Source organism: Alexandromys fortis, unplaced genomic scaffold (assembly GCF_014885135.2).
Source record: "Alexandromys fortis isolate MF-2015 unplaced genomic scaffold, M_Fortis_MF-2015_v1.1 scaffold_304, whole genome shotgun sequence".
NCBI classification, from domain to species: Eukaryota; Metazoa; Chordata; class Mammalia; order Rodentia; family Cricetidae; genus Alexandromys; species Alexandromys fortis.
In genome coordinates, this window is record NW_026068173.1 from 149,952 (window position 1) to 171,049 (window position 21,098).

At 50.2% G+C, this 21,098-nt stretch overlaps 1 protein-coding gene across 5 annotated transcripts in view; it reads right to left on the reverse strand.

Moving 5' to 3' along the window:
- Window positions 1-21,098, reverse strand: part of Otof (otoferlin) — a 91,970-nt gene that overhangs the window by 28,570 nt on the left and 42,302 nt on the right. For 4 of the 5 annotated variants that reach the window (XM_050128492.1, XM_050128489.1, XM_050128491.1 and 1 more), the window contains exons 6-9: window positions 8,107-8,180; window positions 6,859-6,985; window positions 6,379-6,433; window positions 524-655 (exon numbers count right to left, since the gene is read on the reverse strand). In XM_050128492.1, coding sequence (XP_049984449.1) covers window positions 524-655; window positions 6,379-6,433; window positions 6,859-6,985; window positions 8,107-8,180 — 388 coding nt within the window. Of the gene's footprint in view, window positions 1-523; window positions 656-6,378; window positions 6,434-6,858; window positions 6,986-8,106; window positions 8,181-15,653; window positions 15,699-21,098 lie in introns of all 5 variants that reach the window. The other variant, XM_050128490.1, reaches the window with a different exon arrangement.

The following is a 21,098-nucleotide window of genomic DNA, read 5'->3' on the forward strand; positions in this document are numbered from 1 at the left end:
CCTCTGTAAGATGGGGAAATGGAACTGGTAAGCCTCTCAGGGGCATCACCCTCCGTGTGGTCTCAAGTGGAGGGGACAGCTGTCATTTTCTTTCTCACAGCTGAAGTGGAGGTTGTGTTCCAGAGGGTGGCCTCTTAGGAACACAGGTGCCAAGAAGGCAGCGTAGTGGAAAGAACAGATACCCCGACCTGACCAGCAAGGTCCAGGGTCTCAGTGCTCCTGCCCGTGCCGTGGGCAACAGTGTCCATGTATGAGGGGTATTGATGTAACCATGTATGTAGGAGAGACAAGGTACCTGGAAGGACTTATTCATGGCATTAGTGGCACCTGGGCTAGGCTGGCGTGAGCTGCCCTACCCTCAGGCAGGCATGGTTGGTTTGTAGTCACAACAGCACCAGACAGGGTCCATCCACACTGGGTACAGAGGGTATAGCACTGTATGCCTGTGTGCTGGGTTGTGAGAGGGTCGGCCAAGACCTTGGGGCTGGTGGCTCTGTGCTCCCGTGACACAGGGGACACTGACCTCATTGTAGTAGGGGCAGTTTGTGGACTCCTTCATAGACGTGTATTTCTTATCATCGCCCACCTCCACACACACCACGGGGTCCATGTTCAAGCCTACAAGTTGCCGAGCCTCGATCACTGTGATGCTGACCTGTGGGAAGGAGAGGGGGCTGCATGAAGCACCGTAGACACCTTAGAGTCTGATCTTACGCAGGATCAGGCGACAGGACTAGGGATTTCAGGAGCCAGTTCAGCCTGGAGTCAGATCCCAGGCTCTGTGTTGACTATGGCCCCTCATCTGCTGGGTGATCCTGGGATGTCTGCGCTGAGAGAGGTGTTGGGGCTGGTGGCCTCTTGGTCAGTGTTACAGAATCGCCCAATCTCTCCTTCCTTCCTTCCTTCCTTCCTTCCTTCCTTCCTTCCTTCCTTCCTTCCTTCCTTTCTTTCTTTCTTTCTTTCTTTCTTTCTTTCTTTCTTTCTTTCTTTCTTTCGACAAGGTTTCCCTGTGTATCAGTCCTAGCTGTCCTGGAACTAGCTCTTATAGACCAGGCTGGCCTCGATCTCACAGGGATTCATCTGCCTCTGCCTCCCGAGTGCTGGGATTAAAGGTGTGCACCACCACAGCCTGGCCCCACATCAGTTTTCCTATAGCCAGCCAGGCATGCCCAGCCCACCACAGGCAGCCGTGGACTGCCCTGAATGAGGTATAATGCAGATGGTAAACGTCTATGAAAACATTATAAACGCTTTTGTAACCTGATTGTTTCTTTATAAACTTAGGAGTTGACAACATTGTGTCACAGTGTTAAAAAGTTGTACCCCCTAAAAGTTCTAGTTGATTCCTGGGTTCCAAGTTCTAGAGCTAGGGGCGCCCTGGCTCTGCTGGGGGAGGGCCACCAAGCTTGCTTAGCCAATCTGCTCAAGTATCCCTAAACTTGCTTTGGGTCCTGTCCAGGGATTCTTGTTCATGCTGCAGACCTCTGACATACCCTGGGGCTTTCTGAAAGCTGGGCCCTTTCCAATGGCATAGTCCCCTCTCCCTTTGTTGAATTTCCTTGAGTGGCTAGAGCCTCACTTTCGGGCTTGTGTAGAGTATTTTGTATGTATTGTACTGAGCCTGCCATGGCCTCTAGCTACCTGGGATCTTCTGTCCTGGGAAACCCTGTTTCAGCTGTCTATTCCGTCTATAAATATTTAGGGGACACTTCTAGGGCCAGGAACAGGCTCCAGGTGAGGCTGGGATAAACTCCCACTCCTCAGGGATCTCACTAGAAAGGAGTCCTGGCTTATAGACTTTAAACTAGTACACACATATTTTAGCTTAGAATATACATAAGAGATACATATCTTTATATGCATATACATATAAAGACATGCATAGTTAAAGAATGCATATAAAGATATATATGTGAAAAGATGTTTTATATATACATATATAAAGATGTTTTATATATACATATATAAAATTGAAAAATGAAACACACATACAGAGAGAGAGAGAGAGAGAGAGAGAGAGAGAGAGAGAGAGAGAGAGAGAGAGAGGTAAGGGGAAGGGAAAGGGAAGGAGAAGGGAGCAGGGAAGGAGGGAAGAGAGGAGGAAGGAGTGTGATGTTTGATGCAACAGCCCGAGTCTTCATTTCAAGCCATTAGCTCATGCCTTGGATCTGGCAGGGTCAGTCCCCATTAAGGTTGCCATGGCAAAACAGAAACAGGTACCGATTTGGGGCTGCTGGTCTTGGCACTGAGCCTCAACCTGACACATGGCCAGGAACGGATGCAGAGGACCCCGTGGGCTCACTGAACTGAGTATTCCCAGCTCCAAGCGGAGCCCCTAGCTAGCGAGGGTTAAATGAGATGATGCACACCCCAAACCATCACAGTCCCGAACAGGCATGAGGTGAGAGCCAGTGGCAGGAGCGGCTTCTCAAAGAGAAGGTACCTCTGGTATCGGCCATCTCTCAAGTGGGCACGGATTGCTCCACAGGAGGCTTGAACTGGCGGTTCATCTCAAAGCCTCCTGTCTGCTGTCAGCATTGACTGTAAGGGCAGCTGTTTGTGCCGCTCATCTGGGTCTCTGGCACTTTGGTTGCTATGCTTTTGATGCAACTTCTAAATATGATTTTACTCAGGAGAATTATTTTCCGTTTTTAGATAAAAAGAATCCTTACTAAAATTACCATCCCACTGTGTTCTTTGAGGTCTTATAAATAGCTCGAAGACCAAGAAAAATCCACACATCAGAAGCGATGCTAGGGAAATAGAAGCCCTAAGACTAATAAGACCACTGCCAAGAGCTCAGAAAAACAGAAACTGTGCGCTGAAAGAACACTTGAACTGTGTGAGCAGCCGCTTCTATTCTGGGGCTCGAGAGGCCAGAGGGGCTGAGGTTTGAATGCTTAGAATCCACGCTTGAAAGAGTCGCAATAGTCACTATTTCTTCAGGGAACCAAAAAGGAAACAAGGCTAATTAACTTAGCTCCAAGAAGTTGACTGTGAAGCAACACCAGGAGTCCTTCTGGAATATTCTTTGCACAGTAGTGCACAGAGTTTTAACTTCCAGAAACCTTCTTATAAAAAGGTCTTGAAATTCTGTTCATCAGCAACCAATACCCCACCCCAAGGTTTTCTGTAACTTAGGACTGGGAACAGACAAGTATGGTTTTGGCCAGATGTACCAGCTGAGATCAACTGCCCCATGTCAAGAGGGTGGCTGGTTTTTATGTGTGCATTCCGTCTTTTGTCCCCTCCTCTATTTGGTCCCTTCCCCTGCTTCGGTATTCATCTCTCCATATTCTGCAGTGAGCACAGCTAGTGACAGTGAGTGACCAGGGTCAGAAGCTGACAGTCAACATGGGGGGGGGGGGGGATAAAGTGGGGAGGAGAGCAAATGGTTGAACGGAATGAAGAGATGGGGGAAGAGATATTTCTGGTTCTGGATGAGGATGGTCCCAGGGGAAGCCTGAGAGTGTGAGATAGAGGTGGGGACCTTGGTACTGGGACAGAAGGAAAGCCCACTCCCATAGTCCCCACAATCCCTGCTTCAGGTGTGTGTGTGTGTGTGTGTGTGTGTGTGTGTGTGTAACCCTTGCAATTAAAGGTAACATTGTGGTCATTGTCTATATTTGTCAGGAGGGGATGGGCTACCCAGTAATCAGAATGTTGAAAAAACCAAAACCATAATGCCAATGTGGAGAAAAGATTGCAGGACAGTAAAGAAACTGCTACTTCACACACAGCCTTTGCAGAAGGAAAAACCAGAGAGTGCAAAGGGAACCGCCAGCGGGACAGCAGGACCAGCTAGCCCCTTTGGCTCTTCCACCATCCCCTGTTGAGGTAAGGGTTAGAATTCCCAAGAGTCCTCTCCAAGTGACCACAAGGAACAAAGCTGGGTAAAAAACGTCTACTCAGATGTCCTGCAGGACCCCAAGACCTTGCGACCTGCTTTGGGGACTTCTGTTCATGCATGCGTCAAGATGGCAGGGGAAGCTAGAGGGAGGAGGTGACGGATACCCACCCACACCCAGCACTCTTCATGTCCCTTTGTTACCAGGTATGACATGACCAGGCAGGCAGATCACTCCGGTGGTGACAGGGAGGCTGGAGGAGGCTGGACTGTGAGAAGGGGGAATATGAAGAACAAGGAAGTGTGTTGAGTACAGCAGAGGCTGGGGCTGAGGTCTGGCCCGGGATATGGAACCATGCTAGAAGCTGGAGAGCTGTTTGTAGGCGACATGTTAAAGGTGACTCTTTCAGTGTCAGGAAAGAGACCAGGGGACAGACTCTAGGCTCATGAACATCTATGCTATAAGGACAGCTGCCCACTCTGCAAAGTGCACATTCCCTGGGAGGTGACAGTGGTCTGTCCCTTTTCAGACACTACTAACTAGCAAAGAATTTGAATGTTCCACCTGTATACAGCGCACCCGAGTCTTCCCACAAGCCTCCTTGACCTTCCCAACGGTTCCGACTGTCAGGATTCCACCTGGACCTGAGTTCTGCCTCTCTCCAGTGCCATACGCTCTTCGAGACCTTTCTGATTAATTACAGCTAAGTTCCCCAGAGGGGAGAGAAGTCGCTGTTGGTTTTATTTGGTTTGCACATGGTGTTTATCGGAAGTAAAAAGGTTTTGTGCTTGAGTCCTGGTCACTCCCTCTTGCACAGTGGAGAAATACATGCAGGTGATCTGTGAGTGGATCTGTCAGCAGGTGACATAGTCCTGCCAGGTGAAATGGGGCAACCGGTTCAAGTCAGAAGGTTTAGAAGACTCGGGAGGGAAAAGTGTCTGGCTGGCAGGAAGCAGTTTGGGAGGAAGTTTTGAGCTCAGAGACACCGGAAGGGAACACTCCAGAAGCCTCAGCTACAGAGAACAAGGGGCTTTGGCTGCTGTGATTCTGAACCCTGGCTACAGCCTTGATTTACCCAAGCTTCCCTCGTAACTTACTTGGTTTCCGTTCTTACTGTAAAAATGCAGTAACAGTTACATTCAGATGGTTGTTAGGATGACATCATCACATATTCATCTCCTAGCACAGTGCCTGGCTTATAATAAGCCTTTAAAAATAAATTATACGAACAACCATTTCATGTGCTTTTGCACAGCAGGCCGGTGGTATGGTATCTGCATGGGGGGCTCTGGGATTTCCCTGATCTCAGCACACAGAAGCAACTCTCCACGTGTCTGTCTCCCAGAGAAATCCCTTAATGCCTCAAGACATTGTGTTTGGGTTTTGATAGGTCAGGGGCAACACTCCCAAACCTCCAAGGGACTCTCAGGGCTTGAGGTTGTCAGAAATTTCAGGGTGGCACCATGTGACACCACTTGGGGCTATTTTTTAAACACCAGGGAAAATGGGGATGGAAGTAAACCAAAGCAAGCATTAAGGGAGTCAAGGCAAATCCTTGGGTAGCAGGACCAGGCATACAGAAAACAGCCGGTGCCATGCAGCCCTTTCTATCCTCACCCGAGAGAGGTGGAGTGGGATTGTCCATGCATAAGAGTGGTGTGCACGGGGCTTGGGAAACGGGCATTGGAGATAAAGCTCAACTCACACCGGTTTCTGACCTATAACTAAGTCCTATTAATTCTCAGGGAAGAGTCTGGAGTCATGGCAGGTCCCTGGGCCTGTCTTCAGAGACGCTTTCCCTCGCCTTTCTTCCCATAACGGCTAGGTGTTTCTGGCTTGTATGCCTGTCTGTTGTGAGCCATTCTATGCAGCTCTGTATCTCAGGCTGGGAGAAAGCTAAGGCTGGGGATCTGGGCCTGCGAAGTGGAGGCCACTGAGGCCTGTGTCGGCAGATGCCCCCCTCCCCCACTGATGCTCAGCTCCTTTTCTGCCTGTGTTGTGGCTACACACACAACCGTCCTGGTCAGACCTAAATTTAGTTTTAGGAACAAATAACAACTAATCTGAGAAATTATAGAGACACAAAGGAGGGGAAAGATCACTCCTGTTTACTGTCTGGAGATAACAGGGTTGATGTTACGTGCAGCATTAAAACAAACTGGAACAACCTAAAAATACACCCACCCTTCTTCAACCCTGAACAGCCCTGAACAATCTGAGTGTGTGTGTGAGTGTGTGTGTGTGTGCATGCGTGTGTGTCTCCCCTCAGACCCCCCTTCTTTTCCTTAGAACTTTCAACAAAGGACACAGAATCATCAAGGAGCTCTAAGTGGTGCCAAAATCTCAAACTCTTCCTTGGGTTTGCACCTGCCTTGATACTTCTAGAAAAGCCAGACAGAATCTGACTCTGTGATTCAACCTGTGGCCCTCTGTGACCTCCTGGTTCTTACCTGAGTCTACCATGTTCACCTAGCAGGACACCCCACTCCAGCAGAATCTGTAAGACCCAGATATCTGGGTGCCCACCTACCTGGTAATCCATGGGCCTCCCAGCACTTGGCTCCATCTTAATGTCTGGTTTAGACCTGAGGAGGAGAATGTACTGTCAGGGTCTGTGTGAGGGATGGAAAGGCCAGAGGGACAAAATCGTGGTCTTCAAATACTCAATTCTGCCAACAGAATTGGGGGTGGGGGTGGATGTCCTTGGTGGCACCACCAGACAGAGAAGACTAAGCAGAAGCAGAAGCCACAGATGGCCACTGGGTGAACAGAGTCATGTGTGGATTGGTCAGCACTCTGTGCCCCTCCCCTCCCCACAATGGCTCAAGGGCTCTCTCTGCCTCTGCAGGGAGACAAGTGATAAGGCCATCCTAGGATAGTAAGAAAGGGCAAGGCTTGGGAGAAGCAGTTCACGGGCCCTGATTTCTCTGCCCTCAAATTTCAAGCCTGGCAAGTTGGTCCTGCCTGGCAGGGCTATGGCAGGTGGATTACAGGCCTCTGGTCCACTTACCGCTTGTTGGAGACGTTGCTGGTGAGAGCGGTGACCGAGGCCAGAGACACTGAGTCAGGATCCAGCCCATCCCCCAGCCGAATGGCCAGGTGGTCCAGGTCCTCCATCTCCAGCACTGCTGGCTCATCTGGGGAAGAAGTAAAGGGTAGGTGGGTGGAGGCAGGCGGCAGGGCTAGGGATGGTCTCTTAGGAAGGAGAGTCAAATTTTATCTTTATTTGATGACACTTACTTAGAATGCACCCATATATCTCTTGTCCTCTTATTGTTGATTGATTGATTGGTTGGTTGATTTATGACAGTCTCACTATGTAGCCCAGGCTGGCTTGGACCTCTGTGTCGATCAGGTTAGCTTCAAACTCACAGAGACCCAGCTGCCTTTGCCTCCTGAGTCTTGGAATTAGATGTCCACGGTCATGTTCTTAAAATGTTTTAATCGTCATTACGTCTAGTCTTCCTTTCTGTTGTAATCTTATCTGAATGTAATTCTTTTATCCAAGTCTATCTTCTAAAGCTCTGAATATCCTTTGTGGAAGAAAGTAGGAAATACCCTGAGCGTACTACATCCATCTTGTGACAATGGCTAGTGTTAACAGGGAGGCGAGGGCTCGGGCGCGTACTCCTGTGTATGACTCCAGCGGAGGAAGTAACCATTTGGAAAAGCCATCTAGGCATGGTAGGTTTGGGTTTCGGCAGGAAGCTGTACCCTCTATGAAGACTGCAGTCAAAGTAGAGGTCTAGGGCCAATGGACCACATAAGAAAGCCCTGATGCTGGCTACACATAGCTCCCCTCTCTGCCCCACATACCCCCTTATCTTCCACCTGTCCTTGCCTCCTCTTAAACGCCCGTCAGATACCCCTTCCAGTCTCCTTTCTTAGGAGGGACCAAGCACCAAAGGTCACCCCAGCTCTGCAGGCCCAGTGGCCTCTCTCTAGGGATGAGCCTGCTGGCATCAGCCAGGTGCACCCCCAAAATGCTTCCTTGCTACTCTCTCTTCTAAATAAAAAAGTCTCTGGGCTCCTGTGAAGTCACTCATTGTAGAGAGGAGCCCACCCACCTGGCAGAGGCTCAAGGGCTTGTGATTCCTTTCCCCAGACCAACCAATGGGAGTCCAAGCCCTGCCCAAGTGGGAGTGGCCAATGGGAAGTCGGGGAAGGAGAGCCCTTTGAGACCAATCTAAGGCGGGTTTAAATGATGGTTACAGTTCAAAGTGGCTGATGGAGCAGTGAGCAGGACCGTGTTGCCTACCTTGCTTTTGGGGCTCCTCTTTGTGGGACCGAGTCTTGCCAAGTTTCATGGCGGAGAACACACTCCTTCCCGCTCTGTAAAAGGGGGACCCCGAGAATGAGGTGGTGGGAGATAGATACATGCAGGAAAAACATAAACACACAAGAAGCAGTCCCCGGGGGAACTCAGAGATAAAGAAGAAAGAGACCCCGGGTCTAAGTGACTTTTCCCAAGGTACCTTCCAAATTAGGGGCCATGAGCCCTGCAGGACATAGGACACTTCCTCCCTGACCCCTTCCGGAGCAGGTGGGAATCCCAGCTGACTAGGGAAGTGGCCTGGAGTTTGGTTGGGTCTTGAGTTTCCCAGCTGGACCTCAGCCCACTCTTCTCAGAGCTCTGGGATCTGCAAGGCTCCTAAGTGGCCTTCCTGACCATGCACCCCAACAAGAGCTAACCGGAAAAGAGGCCAGATGCCCAGAGACAGCATCAGAACAGATACATAGGTCTGGGTAGCTCAGAGGGACAGACTGAGGCTGAAGATAAGGTAGGAGCCCTGGAAGCCAGCTCTTCAGGTCTCAGGTGGCTTTGGTACACAGAACCCGCTTTGTCTTCTTCTGTTCTCTGTGCTAAGAGAGTCACAGTTCCCAGTGAAAAGGGCCTTTCTCTTATCCTGGATGTCCCTCTCCCCATGGCTTCCTACTGCCGATCATTACCCCTTAGCCCCTAGAACTCATGCAGACCCCATAGTTCCTACCTCTTCCTCTGGTGTGGTATGGCCAGGTGCCGAGGCAAAGGGCCTTGCAGTCAGTGGGGCTGAGGGAAGGAGGCAGGGGTCCCTACAGCCCTTTAGTGATGTCCCCGCAGTCCAGCCTGAGGTCCCCCGAGGCAGGAAAGACTGGGAGTAGGATCCGTGGGGGGTAAGAGCAGTATTCCATTACCCCATCCATATTGTATAAGCGGGACACCTGACTCCCTGTGTTTCCCATCCTCCTCCTCCTGCGTGTGGCTGCCATGCTGTAGCCTCCCATGGGGGTAGGTACAGCCCCATTCCTAACCTGCTTCCAGCAATGTCCACAGACATTGAATCAGCCTCGGTTTGCAAAGGCTTGGGGATGGTATCTAGGACCCCCAGATCCTTGCTCTGTAGGCTGTACAGTGTGAGGTTGGAGAAAACCTCTCTGTCCTTGTGATTGCCTGGCTCCCTCAAACTCTTCTGCCTGAGACTGGAGGATCAGGTGCATTCCCCAAACCTGGCCCTATCTTAAACGCAGATGCAGAGTGAGCCATGTCTGTGTCCTGTGTGATGGATGGGTGAACAGGGACCACTCCTGTCATGTGTTGTCAACTCATGAATGTGTTGACTACTAGAAACAGGTGAGAGAGGTGGGCGACCCTGATTTGTCTGTTTCCCTAGTATTGTGGGTTTAAAAATGAAGGAAGGGACCCCATAAAGGAAAGCAGCTGTCCTCGGAGTTCTGATCATTGGGATCAAGCATCTTCTTTGTTGTTCTCTATCCTCTCAACCTTTTCTTCTTTTGTCATGTACGGTGTGCATGTTCACGTCTGTGTGAGTGCACAGGTGTGCACATACACATGGAGGCCAGAGGGTGGCACTGCTGTCCTTCTCCATTGCCCTCTATGTTAAGACAGGGTCTCTCATTGACGCTAGAGCTCAGAGACCAGGCTAGCTAGTTAGCCAGCTTGCTCAGTGGACCCTGTCTCCCCCTCCGGAGTGCTGGAATTACAGGTGGGGTGCCATGCATGACAAGCACGTTATCCCCTGAGTTCTATTCCCAAGCCCCTCAACTTCCACCCCACTTCTGCAGTTTTAACTGTTGGCTCTAAGCACAGCATACACATGAAGGTGACCTCATTTCAAAAGGCATTTGCTGGGATTAGCCTGTCTGGGATTTAAATGTTTTAGATTTTGGTTTTGCTAAAAAGTTTAATTTTTAAAAAATTTACATGTATTTGTTTACTTATCTATTTAGAGAGACTGTGAGGAGACATGCATGTTCCATGGCTTATGAATGGAGGTCAGAGGACAATGTTTGGGCGTTAGCTCTCCTCTTCTACCATGTGGGTCCTAGAGATGGACCCAAGATCGTCAGCTCTGGTGGTAGACTTCTTTTTTTTCTGAGATACCCCCACACTTTTTTTTTTTTATAACCTAGGCTGGCTTGAAACTTGCTGTATAACCTAACCTGGACTTTAACTCCCGGTCTTCCTGCTGGAATTAAAGGCATTTACCATCAAACTCCACTGGTAGGAATTAAACCTGGGCCTTGCATGATAGGCAAGGACTCGGAAGGACTGTCTCTGAGCTACATTAAGGGGAAGTAAATAACACACACACACACACACACACACACACACACACACTATGAAATGTCTAAAAACGGATACAGTTCTTGAACAAGAATTGTGGACCAGTGCCTTTCTTCATGCTTTCTCGTGGCAATTGTGAAGGGCGTGGGTATGTTATCTCTTCGTTCAGCCAGTGAAGGACTGAAGCTCAGAGATGAGAAAATCATCTCCGTGTCCCACAGTAAGAGCAATAGAGGCTGCAGCCTGATGTCCCCAGGCCTGCAGGAGTTCCACTGTCCTGGCTGCACTGTCTCCATGACCAGGACCTCTCTGAACATGAATCCACGGTGACCAAAAGGAACACCGGGGAGAGGCAGCAGGACCATAGCCGCAATGGGAAGTCATTTAGAAAGAGTCCTTTATTCAAAAATGACCCAAGCCTCACCATACTTTGGGAGAGATTGATGAGGCTTAAATTACGGGTGGCATGCCATCAAGCAGATCAAACTGGTTGTTTGAAGGCGGGAAAGGGGTCATCCTGCCTGGCTTATCCTGAGTCATCCTGGGGACGTTCTCCTCAACAAGTGGTTAAAAGGGCAGGGTGGCTATTTCTAGAGTCCCAGTCTTGTGCCTGTGTGACCTACAGGATGCCATCACCATGGCAGCCGCTCTAGCCAGAATCGCCCCAGCAGCGGGGGAGGGGTGCTGAGCCGGCAGAGCTGAGAGCTGTGTAGGTCAGAGGAGGGCTTACTTAGAGAAGTCAGCTGCGCTGCATCTGGGGCTGGGATCTGGGTTGCTTCCAGAAGCCCAGAGGACTTGCATGGTTTTCTAAAGCTGGTCCCATATAGCCACTTAAGTTCAAGGCCTGGGTCACTCTTAGTTATGATCCTTTAATTAAAGACCCACTTTATTCTTTAGAACAAACATTTCAGGGAGTAAAAATAAGACTTTTAATGCCGTACCACTTCTGCTGTGCCTTGAAAAAATTCAAAGGAGAAAAGCCCCCAAAGACCGCATCATGTGACCACTGAAGCAAACAGACTTGCTGGCAGCGCCATGTGGCTGGGGATGTCTCAAAATGGTGTTTGCTTCTTGATGAAAAGCACAGATGTGTGCAATGGTGGACCCCACCTCCACGGTTCCTAGTCTGGGCTCCATGCTTCTGGTACCTTCTACACTGTTCTTTAGTTGGTCTACAGCGTGGGCCAGCAGAGCAAGATGTCATTGCTGCTGCTGTTCTTAGCGATTTCCCAGTGTATCAGGTGGTACACTGTAGTGATTTCCCAATATATCAGTTGGTACACTGATCAATTCGCTATAGAAATCGCTATAGAAAAGGCCCTTTCTACTGTGCTGGGCCCTGAGAAGAGCAATTTAAAAATAAAGCTAGTTTACTCATGGAACTTTAAAGATTATCAACCTATATTGGAGACAGGTGTTTAACTTGTGATTTAAGTTTCTTTTTCTTTCTTTTTTTTTTTTTTGGAGTTTCTTTTTTAAGAATTAAAATTTTGCATCTCTTCCAAAGGGGTTCTACAACCACAGACATGGCATTCTACAAATGACCCTGGTACCTGGGCCATATCCATACCTGGGATTGCCTGCTGAATGAGATCTCTCTTGAAAAATGAACAGACAACAACAGGAATGGGCTGGTGAGCTGGCACTGTGGGTAAAGGTGTTTGCCGCTAAGCCTGGTGACCTGAGTTCAATCCCTGGGACCCACACGGTGGAGGGAGAGAACTGAGGACCACAAGTTGTCCTCTGCCTTCCGTACGTGTGCCACGGCATGTGCAATACACACATAAACAAACACATGTAACGACCCAAAGACAAAACACCAGCAACAAAAACATGCATGCATAAAAATACAAACAGAAAAGCTTGACAATTAGGAGTGTAGAGGAAGTGAAGACAGAGAATCACATTTACTTCCAGTGGCTGGATTCGCCATGGTTAGAATGTTGTCTCTAGACTGACAGTCCTCTGGAGAAAAGACTTCCAAATCAGTGTGTTTATTGTAACCCCTTCCTTTAGGTCTCCAGCAATCCCCTCACCTTGTTTCATGGCTCAGTTCAGAAGTCTGTCACTACAGCTGTGCAGTGCACACATGACCCAGGGGTGGAAGCTGCAGATTACGAACAGGGGACATGCACCAAGGTAAATCCAGTGGCCTGAGTGCTTCATTGATTTGCTCTATGGATTATTCTGGAAGCTGTGACTTAGAAGGGTGTGGCTACACATGAACTACAGTAGCACTCACGGTCCAGCCAAGCACCTTCAGCTGGAAATGTCCAGGCTCATGCACTCACTGCTCGGGTAATCAGGATGCACGAACTATCCGTGAGAGTCGGGAGCTGTATTGTTCCTTTGCGTTGTTGCTTACACAGCCTCTAAGTCAATATGAAAATGGCCTTGAACTCCTAATCTTCCTGCTTCCCTCTCCTGAATACTCAGACATGGACAGATGCTACCTATCCCTGCAGTTACAGGTAATTTTATAATCTTAAATGTATTTTAGGGGGTGAGGGGCTTGGTCCTGCCTCAACTGAATGTGCCAGGCTTTGTTGACTCTCCATGAGAGGCCTTACCATTTCTGAGGAGTAGATGGGGATGGAGTGGGGGGGGGGAAGGTGGGAGAGGAGGGGGAGGAGGGGAGGGAGGAGGAACTGTGGTTGGTATGTAAAATAAATAAAATATTTAAAGAATTAAATGTATTTTAAACTGTGGTTTGTTTTGAATCACTTCCTGTGTGGGTAAAGGACAGGCTGACTTACATTTTTTTGTGTGTATGTATGTAGGTATGCATTTACTATTATTTATTCTTTTAAAGTCATTTATTTTTATGCACATTGGTGTTTTGCCTGCATGTATATCTGTGTGAGGGTATTGGATCTCTGCAGTTGCAACAGTTGTGAGCTGCCATGTGGGTGCTGGGAATTGAACCTAGGTCCTCTGGAAGAGCAGCCAGTGCTCTTAACTGCTGAGTTATCTATTTCTGCAGTTCATAATTTATTTTCTAGAGCTGGAGAATCAGTCCCAGGACCTCACACATTCTAGGCGAGGGCTCTATTACTAAGTCACAAGGCTGGCCCAGACTGACCCAGAGGGCATGTGAGACCCAGAGGGAATGTGAGTGCTTCTCCTGACCCTGGGAATCTGGCTCCTTCTTTCTTTCTGGTTTCTAATTCTTTTTGCAAAACCCCAGCAAACAGGATCCTGAGAGTAGATTTCCCATCTCCCCATGGCCCCACATACTCATGGGGAGCACTGTTGCTCTTTCCCGGGTCAAACTTTACATTTTCTCTTTCATCATGCACCTGTTCCCTCTGATCTCCCTCCAGCCGCCTTGGCAGCACCGAGGTCGGGATCTGCAAGCTCTCCTCACAGTGTTCTTTCCTCAGGCTAAAGAGTTTCAATTTGCTTAATTGCATCTTAGAGATTCCATTCCCCATTCCCGTACACATTAAAATAATACTACATCCTAGCTTACTTAATTTCATCTGGTAATGGGACAGCAGGAGACAAGATGGAGCAGGGCAAGGGAGGCAGCATGTCCTAGGGCTCCGCCACGTGCCTGCATCACCCCAGCTATAATCATAGGAGTCAAGCTAGTCTGACAGACTGGGGAGCTGGAGGGGACCTGGAACCTGGTGATCTCAGAGAGAGAGAGAGAGAGAGAGAGAGAGAGAGAGAGAGAGAGCTGAGGGAGAACAGAAGGGTGGCTTGCACCCCCTAGGTCAGCCGCAGAGAAACCTGGAGCCATGAGCTATCTTACTGAGAAAGCCATCGCTTCTTATCCACATAAGGATTCGGATTCCCGGCTCTGTCAGCCCTGGAACACACTCTACCCTTCTCTGAGGAGGGCAAACTGCTCCATCTTTCTGTGTGGCCCTCTCCCCATACAGCATGCTGCTTCTGTTGCTCTGTGGTTATGGTCATTACTCATGCAATTGTTCCAAGCATGCCTAGAATTCAGTATGATTTGGGCAACACAGTGGATGAGGTTCCAAGTTCCCCAGGATCTTAACGTATGCAGATACACCCACGAGGATCAGCTCAGACTGTTGTAGACACAACTATAAACTAATTCTTTAAGTATTGGGACCACAGTTTTGAGTAAATCTCCTGGTATCTCTGGAATTCAGTTTCTATGTTTGGGAAATAAAGACCCCGTCTCCGAGTTTGCAGGTTCACCAGAGCGTTTGAAGAACCAATTGGCTTTGAGTACAATCAGGTCCTTTCAGATGCCTGGGTCTGAAGTGAACTCTGGGTAGGAAGTTAGATTCCTTGTTTTTGCCCAGTTCTGCCTTGTTCCCTGAACTGACACTTGTCACTACCTACACCACTGTAATTTCTGTGATGCTTGAGTCTCCAGACGACAGTGTGACTTTGGGGAACCTATGAGCCTGTCAGCTCAGGCTGCCAATCTTTCTGGGTCTCTGTGATCAGCCCATCAAAGAGTTCTATGTCTTCCTACTGTGGCATGCCTTTTGGGGAGTGGAGACTGTGAGGGTCACAAGAGTGGCAATCTTTCTTTGGCTCTCTGTGATTTTGTGTTTTGCCCAACACATGGTGCCTGGAGATTGTCTTTCTTGGACCTCCGAGGCTCTATGTTCAACTGCCCAGTGCTGCCTAGGCTGGAGACTGGCTTCTCGTGTACCCCACTCTTTAGTATAGCCTTCCTCAGAGGGATGCTTACGGAGCTAATCTATAGGTGCAGAGAGCTGGTCAGTGAAGCAAAGAGGAACAAGTCTCTAAAAGGAGAGGGTGCCACCTCCAAGAATCCAGAGTGGAAAGGACAGGTCCAGCCACTTCCCCGGCTCTCACCACCCTCTCCCATTCTCTCCCTCAGTCTTGTGAAAAGACTTCCCTCACCCTGCCCGTGCCCTGCTGCTCCACCAGAACAGCGCCCCCTAGTCCCTCTCAGCCACTCCCCCCCCCCCCCCCCCCCCCCCCCCCCCCCCCCCCCCCCCCCCCCCCCCCCCCCCCCCCCCCCCCCCCCCCCCCCCNCCCCCCCCCCCCCCCCCCCCCCCCCCCCCCCCCCCCCCCCCCCCCCCCCCGCCCCGGAGCCCGTAGCAGAGAGCCAGCACCACTGCCTTTGCCCTTCAGCCCATTACTCCCCGACCTCCACCCCCACCCCGAGCCCCGTAGCAGAGAGCCAGCGCCACTGGCTTTGCCCTTCAGCCCATTCCCGCCCCCCTGGAGCCCCGTAGCAGAGAGCCAGCACCACTGGCTTTGCCCTGGCCTGGGACACCTACTTGTGCTCACCATCTCTGCCTCCCTTGGTCTTCTCTCTGCCTTTGCTGAGTAAGGGGAAGAAATGAGGAGACAAGGGGATGCAGATGAGAGGGTGTGGACCAGAGATGCTCACAACCTTTGCCCTGACCCTGCTGACCCCCGCATTTTTTTCTCCAAGGGCTTCCCTATTCCCACCGACCCCTTTAAGTCTTCTGTTTGGAGTGCCCTGGCCTCACACTCAGCCCATCTCCTCTCCCGGGAGGAGGTCTGGTGATTTCAAAGCTGTAGGGTTCCCAACATCTCCTCCTCCCTCCTTTTCTCCCTTGGTCCCCTCCAAGGACTGCATAGTGCCCATGCTGTGGGGACCTCCCGGGGACAGGGTGGGTGGAGCCTATTTGAGAGGAGATGCTGGACTTGCTACAAGATGGAGGAGTGGGGCAATGTGCTGTAAACAAACCACCACTAAAGCTCCCGTCTTCCTTAAGAGAGGTCTCCAGAAACTGGAAGCTTCCGTCAAAGCCCCTCCAACGCCGTATCAATGAGAATGAAGAAAAACTGCCAATATGATGTCTCCTCCCTCTGTTCACACACTCTCCTGCCTCAGACCTTGCCCAGGTGAGGCCATGCCCCTATAGTTCAGGCCTGGTCCATGCAGTCACGACTGAAGTCCAGATTCATCTGACTAACCTTTGTTTTAGGTAAATATTTAGTCTCTAATTCAAAGAGACCCACAACTGCCAGGTTTCGGGCTGCCCAAATAAGCAGGACCACAGAGCAGAAAGCAGGGAGACTTGGGTGCCCTGCTCCAGTCCAGCTCAGGTGACCTTCGGGCCACTGTTAGGAAGCCCCAAGGGCTTCTGGGGCCTGTGCCCATGGAGCAAGGGTTTCTGTGGGCTATTTAAGAATTACAACTCCATTCATGATTTCTCTGGTTTCCATCCTCATGTTTGCGTTTGGAGAGTTGTCATTTTTTTTCCTTCTGTCTATACAGCCAGGCTCTGAGGGAAGGGTTTTTTTCTTTTGTCTTTCATTCTGTGACCCTGGAAAATATGTCAGTGTCTGCTATGGACTACACAAGAGAGGTGTGTGGCTTTGGGTTGGCAAGGGTCAACAGGTGTGTGAAACTGGCATACTGAACAACTGGGACCTGGGACTCGGTCTCTTCTCTCTCTCTCTCTCTCTCTCTCTCTCTCTCTCTCTCTCTCTCTCCCTCTCTCTTTCCCTCTCTGAGTTTTGTTCTGAAGTCAGAGAAGTGTCACATCTACCAGGATACAGGGAGAGTTCTGTTTTCTTCCCTCCTTCCGTACTCCAGGCCCACACTCCCTGAGAGTGGAAATAGGGTCCGGAAAAGATGTTTACATGAGAAAGAATGCCGTTGTGATCTTACTACATCCACTGTTACTGCCACTGCTGTCCTTAGAAACAAAAGCTGCAAAGCCAGGGGTTATCCCTTCAGTGGGCACCAATGTAACTGAGCTGTCGTCCCACGGAGTGGCCATCTTCACACCACCTGCTTTGTACGGAAAGTTGTGGAGGTTCAGGCTGCCCTCTGTCACTCAGCAGGCAAGCAGTGACCTCACCTTCTGCCTGCATTGCCACAGAGCCTCCCAGGAAGCTCCAGATACACCTGGATTTCTTCCTAGTGCCCACATTGTACTTTTGGTGTTTCCTGCCTGTTACGTAAGTCCCGCTCTGTAGCAAGCATTCTCTAGTGAGCTGCTTTTAGCCCCATTGAACAATTCTTCCTTAGTTCATCTCTGAACTGATAAAAGCATCCACAGACAGGACAGGGAACAAAAGTGCCCTCCTGGGAACACTAAGGTCTGCGGAGACCCAGGCATGTCTCAGCACTAGGCCTTACTTGGTTACTCAGCCTTGGGCTGAAGGTGGGGCCCCAGCTCGAGGTAGAGCATCTGGGTAGGGCGGAATATCCCAAGAACCATTTTACCCCTAAATCTCAGCATGACTGTGACTGGTTCTCCAGCTCCTTGGCAACCATCACAACACTGGATCTTAGCCTGGGGAGGGGAAGCAGGGAAGGGTTTCCTAGCTCTTTGGGGCCCAAGAGAACCAATGAAGTAGCATTTGGGGATGAGGCAGTGTGTACTGCACCATGCACACACACACTTATGCACACCCCTTAGTGCACACATGCACCTCTTTCTCAGGGCCCCTGCTATGCACACACAGCCAGTTGCTCTCTGCTCCAGACACAGAAGGGGGCTTCTTGGTTCTACAGGTTTCCCCTGGAGTGGAATGATGCCCATGGTCAGGAAGAAAAGGATGGCACCAGCCATAACCTACTCCTAAAAGAATGACAAAGTAACTACCTAGACATCCCCAGGACACCAGAGGGGCCTGGGTAGCAGAAGGCGGGGTGTGTATGTGTGTGTGTAAGCTTGTGGATCTAGGTGAGGCAGAGAAGACGAGATAGCCTTGTAGTAAAGAGCCTGGGAAAGCAGAAGGCTGTGTTGCTTTGCCACACAATCCTTTGTAAGATATGACTCCAGTGGTATCCAGTGGGGTACCATGCAGAGAACATGTGCACATGCAAACGTATGCAAATATGTGTGTGTGTGTATGTGTGTTTTCAAAATCTCCCTCTTTTGGCGACTGAGGTATAGTTTGGAGTATTGATTTTTTTGTTCCTGAGAGTGGAAATGTTCGTGAGGTTAGTAATCCATTCCTTTTTTTTTTTTTTTTTTTCGAGATAGGGTTTCTCTGTGGTTTTGGAGCCTGTCCTGGAACTAGCTGTTGTAATAGACCAGGCTGGTCTCGAACTCACAGAGATCCGCCTGCCTCTGCCTCCCAAGTGCTGGGATTAAAGGCATGCGCCACCACCGCCCGGCTCCATTCCTTTTTTTACAACAGGGACGTTGGTGTGTGTGCGGGGAGTAGATGGAGGTATTTCTGCTCTTGCTCAGGCTAGCTGAACCTCCAGTGGGCAGCACTGGGAGAGCCCTTAGCACTGGGTCGGGTGAGAATCAGATGGTAACAAAGCCTGACTAGAAGGTCAGGTAGTGCTTAGCACAGAAACGGCTGGGGTCAAGGTAACATGGAGGCTGAAGAGAGAACGCTGGCTGAGAACCTGCCTTCCATGTGCCATAGGTATCACTTACATATGGTAAGTACTTCATTTCTTCCTAATTCTCTTGTGGGCATGAGCAAGCCATCTTACATCTGGGGAGGTGTCTCCAAGCAGCAGAGCCAGCACTTGGGCTCCACGCCCTCTACTCTTCTGTGCCGTCTCCTGGTGGTATTCTGCCCACTTGGGGTTCTCTAGTAAGGAGTGGGCAGAGACTAGAGAAGTGGGCAGAGGAACTCGGTGGCATGTGATGGATCAGAGCCCAGGAGACGTTAAACTACATGAGCAGTGGGAGTCCTGCTCGCTACAAGGCTAGGTCCAGAGGAAAGGAGAAGGTGCTGACATTCATCTCAAAGGTGATGCCATGCCTAGGCTGGCACCTCCAGGGAAATAGTGTGCCCTAACATGCTCCTTTAACCAGGGCGGTGGCACCCACTGAAAGCTAGACACTCTGCCTCTGCTGTTGCTCTTGCCCAATTTTCGTCCCTAAGATGAAACCCTTCCTCCTACCCCTTCTTCCGGCCTGGGAAAGGTCCAGCGAGATGGAAAGAGGAGAGAACCCCAGGATGCTGTGCAGCGAGGCTTCAGACAGCCCCCTAGCTCCACCTTCATGGACCAGGACTCTCCGGGGGTCCAAGATGTACCCTTTGCATCTTGTTTTATCTGAGCCCCATCCTGGTGTCCTTACTCTACCGCCTCTCTAGTGAGGGCAGCCCCTCAACCAAGAAATCTTGGGGTAGCTGTTTTCACGACTGTTCCTGAGTATGCTGAGCCCCGCTGGAGGCCAGAGAGGAGGGGAGTCAGCATGTCTTCTTTCTGAACTCATTTATTTCTGTCATTGACCCAGAGAGGATTTGTGACCTGTCAGAGTCAGCCAGCTGATGAGGGCAGAGTCGGGGTCAACCTAATGGAGCTAGCCCTCACTCAGGCCCTCATTCCTTTCTCTACAGTGGGTGGCCTGCTTCTCAGAACTCCCTCTGAGCCAGCCCTACATGGCTCTTTTCCGTGTAGTCTTGGCAGATGGTGACAGGTGGTGACCACTGTGCTACAGCCCTCACCTTCTAGCCAGTCTGATGGTCATCTTCCATTTCTAAATCTATTTTTGATGTTTGCCACTATCTGGGGTGAAGAACCTGTTATCATCAGCCCTTCCACATGCAATACTTGCCTCTTCATTTTCTAAGTTTTGTTTTTCAAGACAGGGTTTCTCTGTGGCTTTGGAGACTATCCTGGAACTAGCTCTTGTAGACCAGACTGGCCTCGAACTCACAGAGATCTACCTGCCTCTGCCTCCAGAGTGCTGGGATTAAAGGTGTGTGCCACCATGGCCCGGCTGGTTCCTCATTTATAGCCTCTGATATCCCCTTAGATCGTCATCAGGATGGCGGCTGGAGCAGGGCTGGTAGCTCCGGTTCCCGTCTTACAGATGTAGACATGGGAGACACATGACTTCAGGCTTGGCCTTATGCTAAAGGACCTGATATTTGTGCGGCAGAGGATTTGGCTGCCTGAAGCGTGTAGTCCTAGGTGTTTAGTTAAACTTGGTTTTGGAGAGAAGCTGGTGAGGGAGGAGGTTGGCCTAAAGCACTTCAGTTCCATGTCGCTCATTGTGGGTTTTCCATCACAGGTTGAATATAACTCCTCCGGGAAGGAAAATGGAGGGAGAAGCTTGCAGCGATATGGGAAACCCTTGTTCTCAAAACACCCCAGACCTCCAGGCATGGGCCTCAAGCTTCTTTCACGGTGCTCTCTCTTCCTAGGTGTCTAGGGATGTTTTGCTAGCGTCAATTTTGCCCCCTGAGCTTTAAGTAATGCCATTGCATTTTCTCTGTGGTAAAAGTATTACATGTACGGAGGTGAGGCCTGGTCAAAGCCCTCTGTCATTTGTAAGTGGCAGGACATTTGTGAGATGTGAATCTCAGGCACAGAAAAGTCTGAGCAAATTCTTCTCAACAGAGGGTGGCCAGGTCCTGACCAGGTCTGTTAGCCTCTCCTCCTCTCTTAGGTATCTTTTCACTGGGCCAAGGAAGAGGTCAGGCTGCCTGGGCCTGGTTGGCACTGTTGGGTCTTAGACCATGGAAACCAAGGCCTCCCCTGTCTCCTTTTCCCATTTCTCTTATAAAGGCAGGGACTGCGGACCCCCACCCCTTATGCTAGAATTGATCTCTCAGACCTTTGCTTCCCTAAGGGCTGGAGCAATCCTGGCCCCCGATTCTGATTAGAGCCTCCCGTGTGCTCTTGGGTTGGATACCAACATCTTCTCAACCCCTAAATATTTCTCTAACAACTCAGGCCCACACTCTGATCCCAGCCGGGCCTGGAGGGCCTTCCAGAACACTGGCTTCTGGCACCTGCTTCCCAGGCCTTTGGGGGGCAGTGG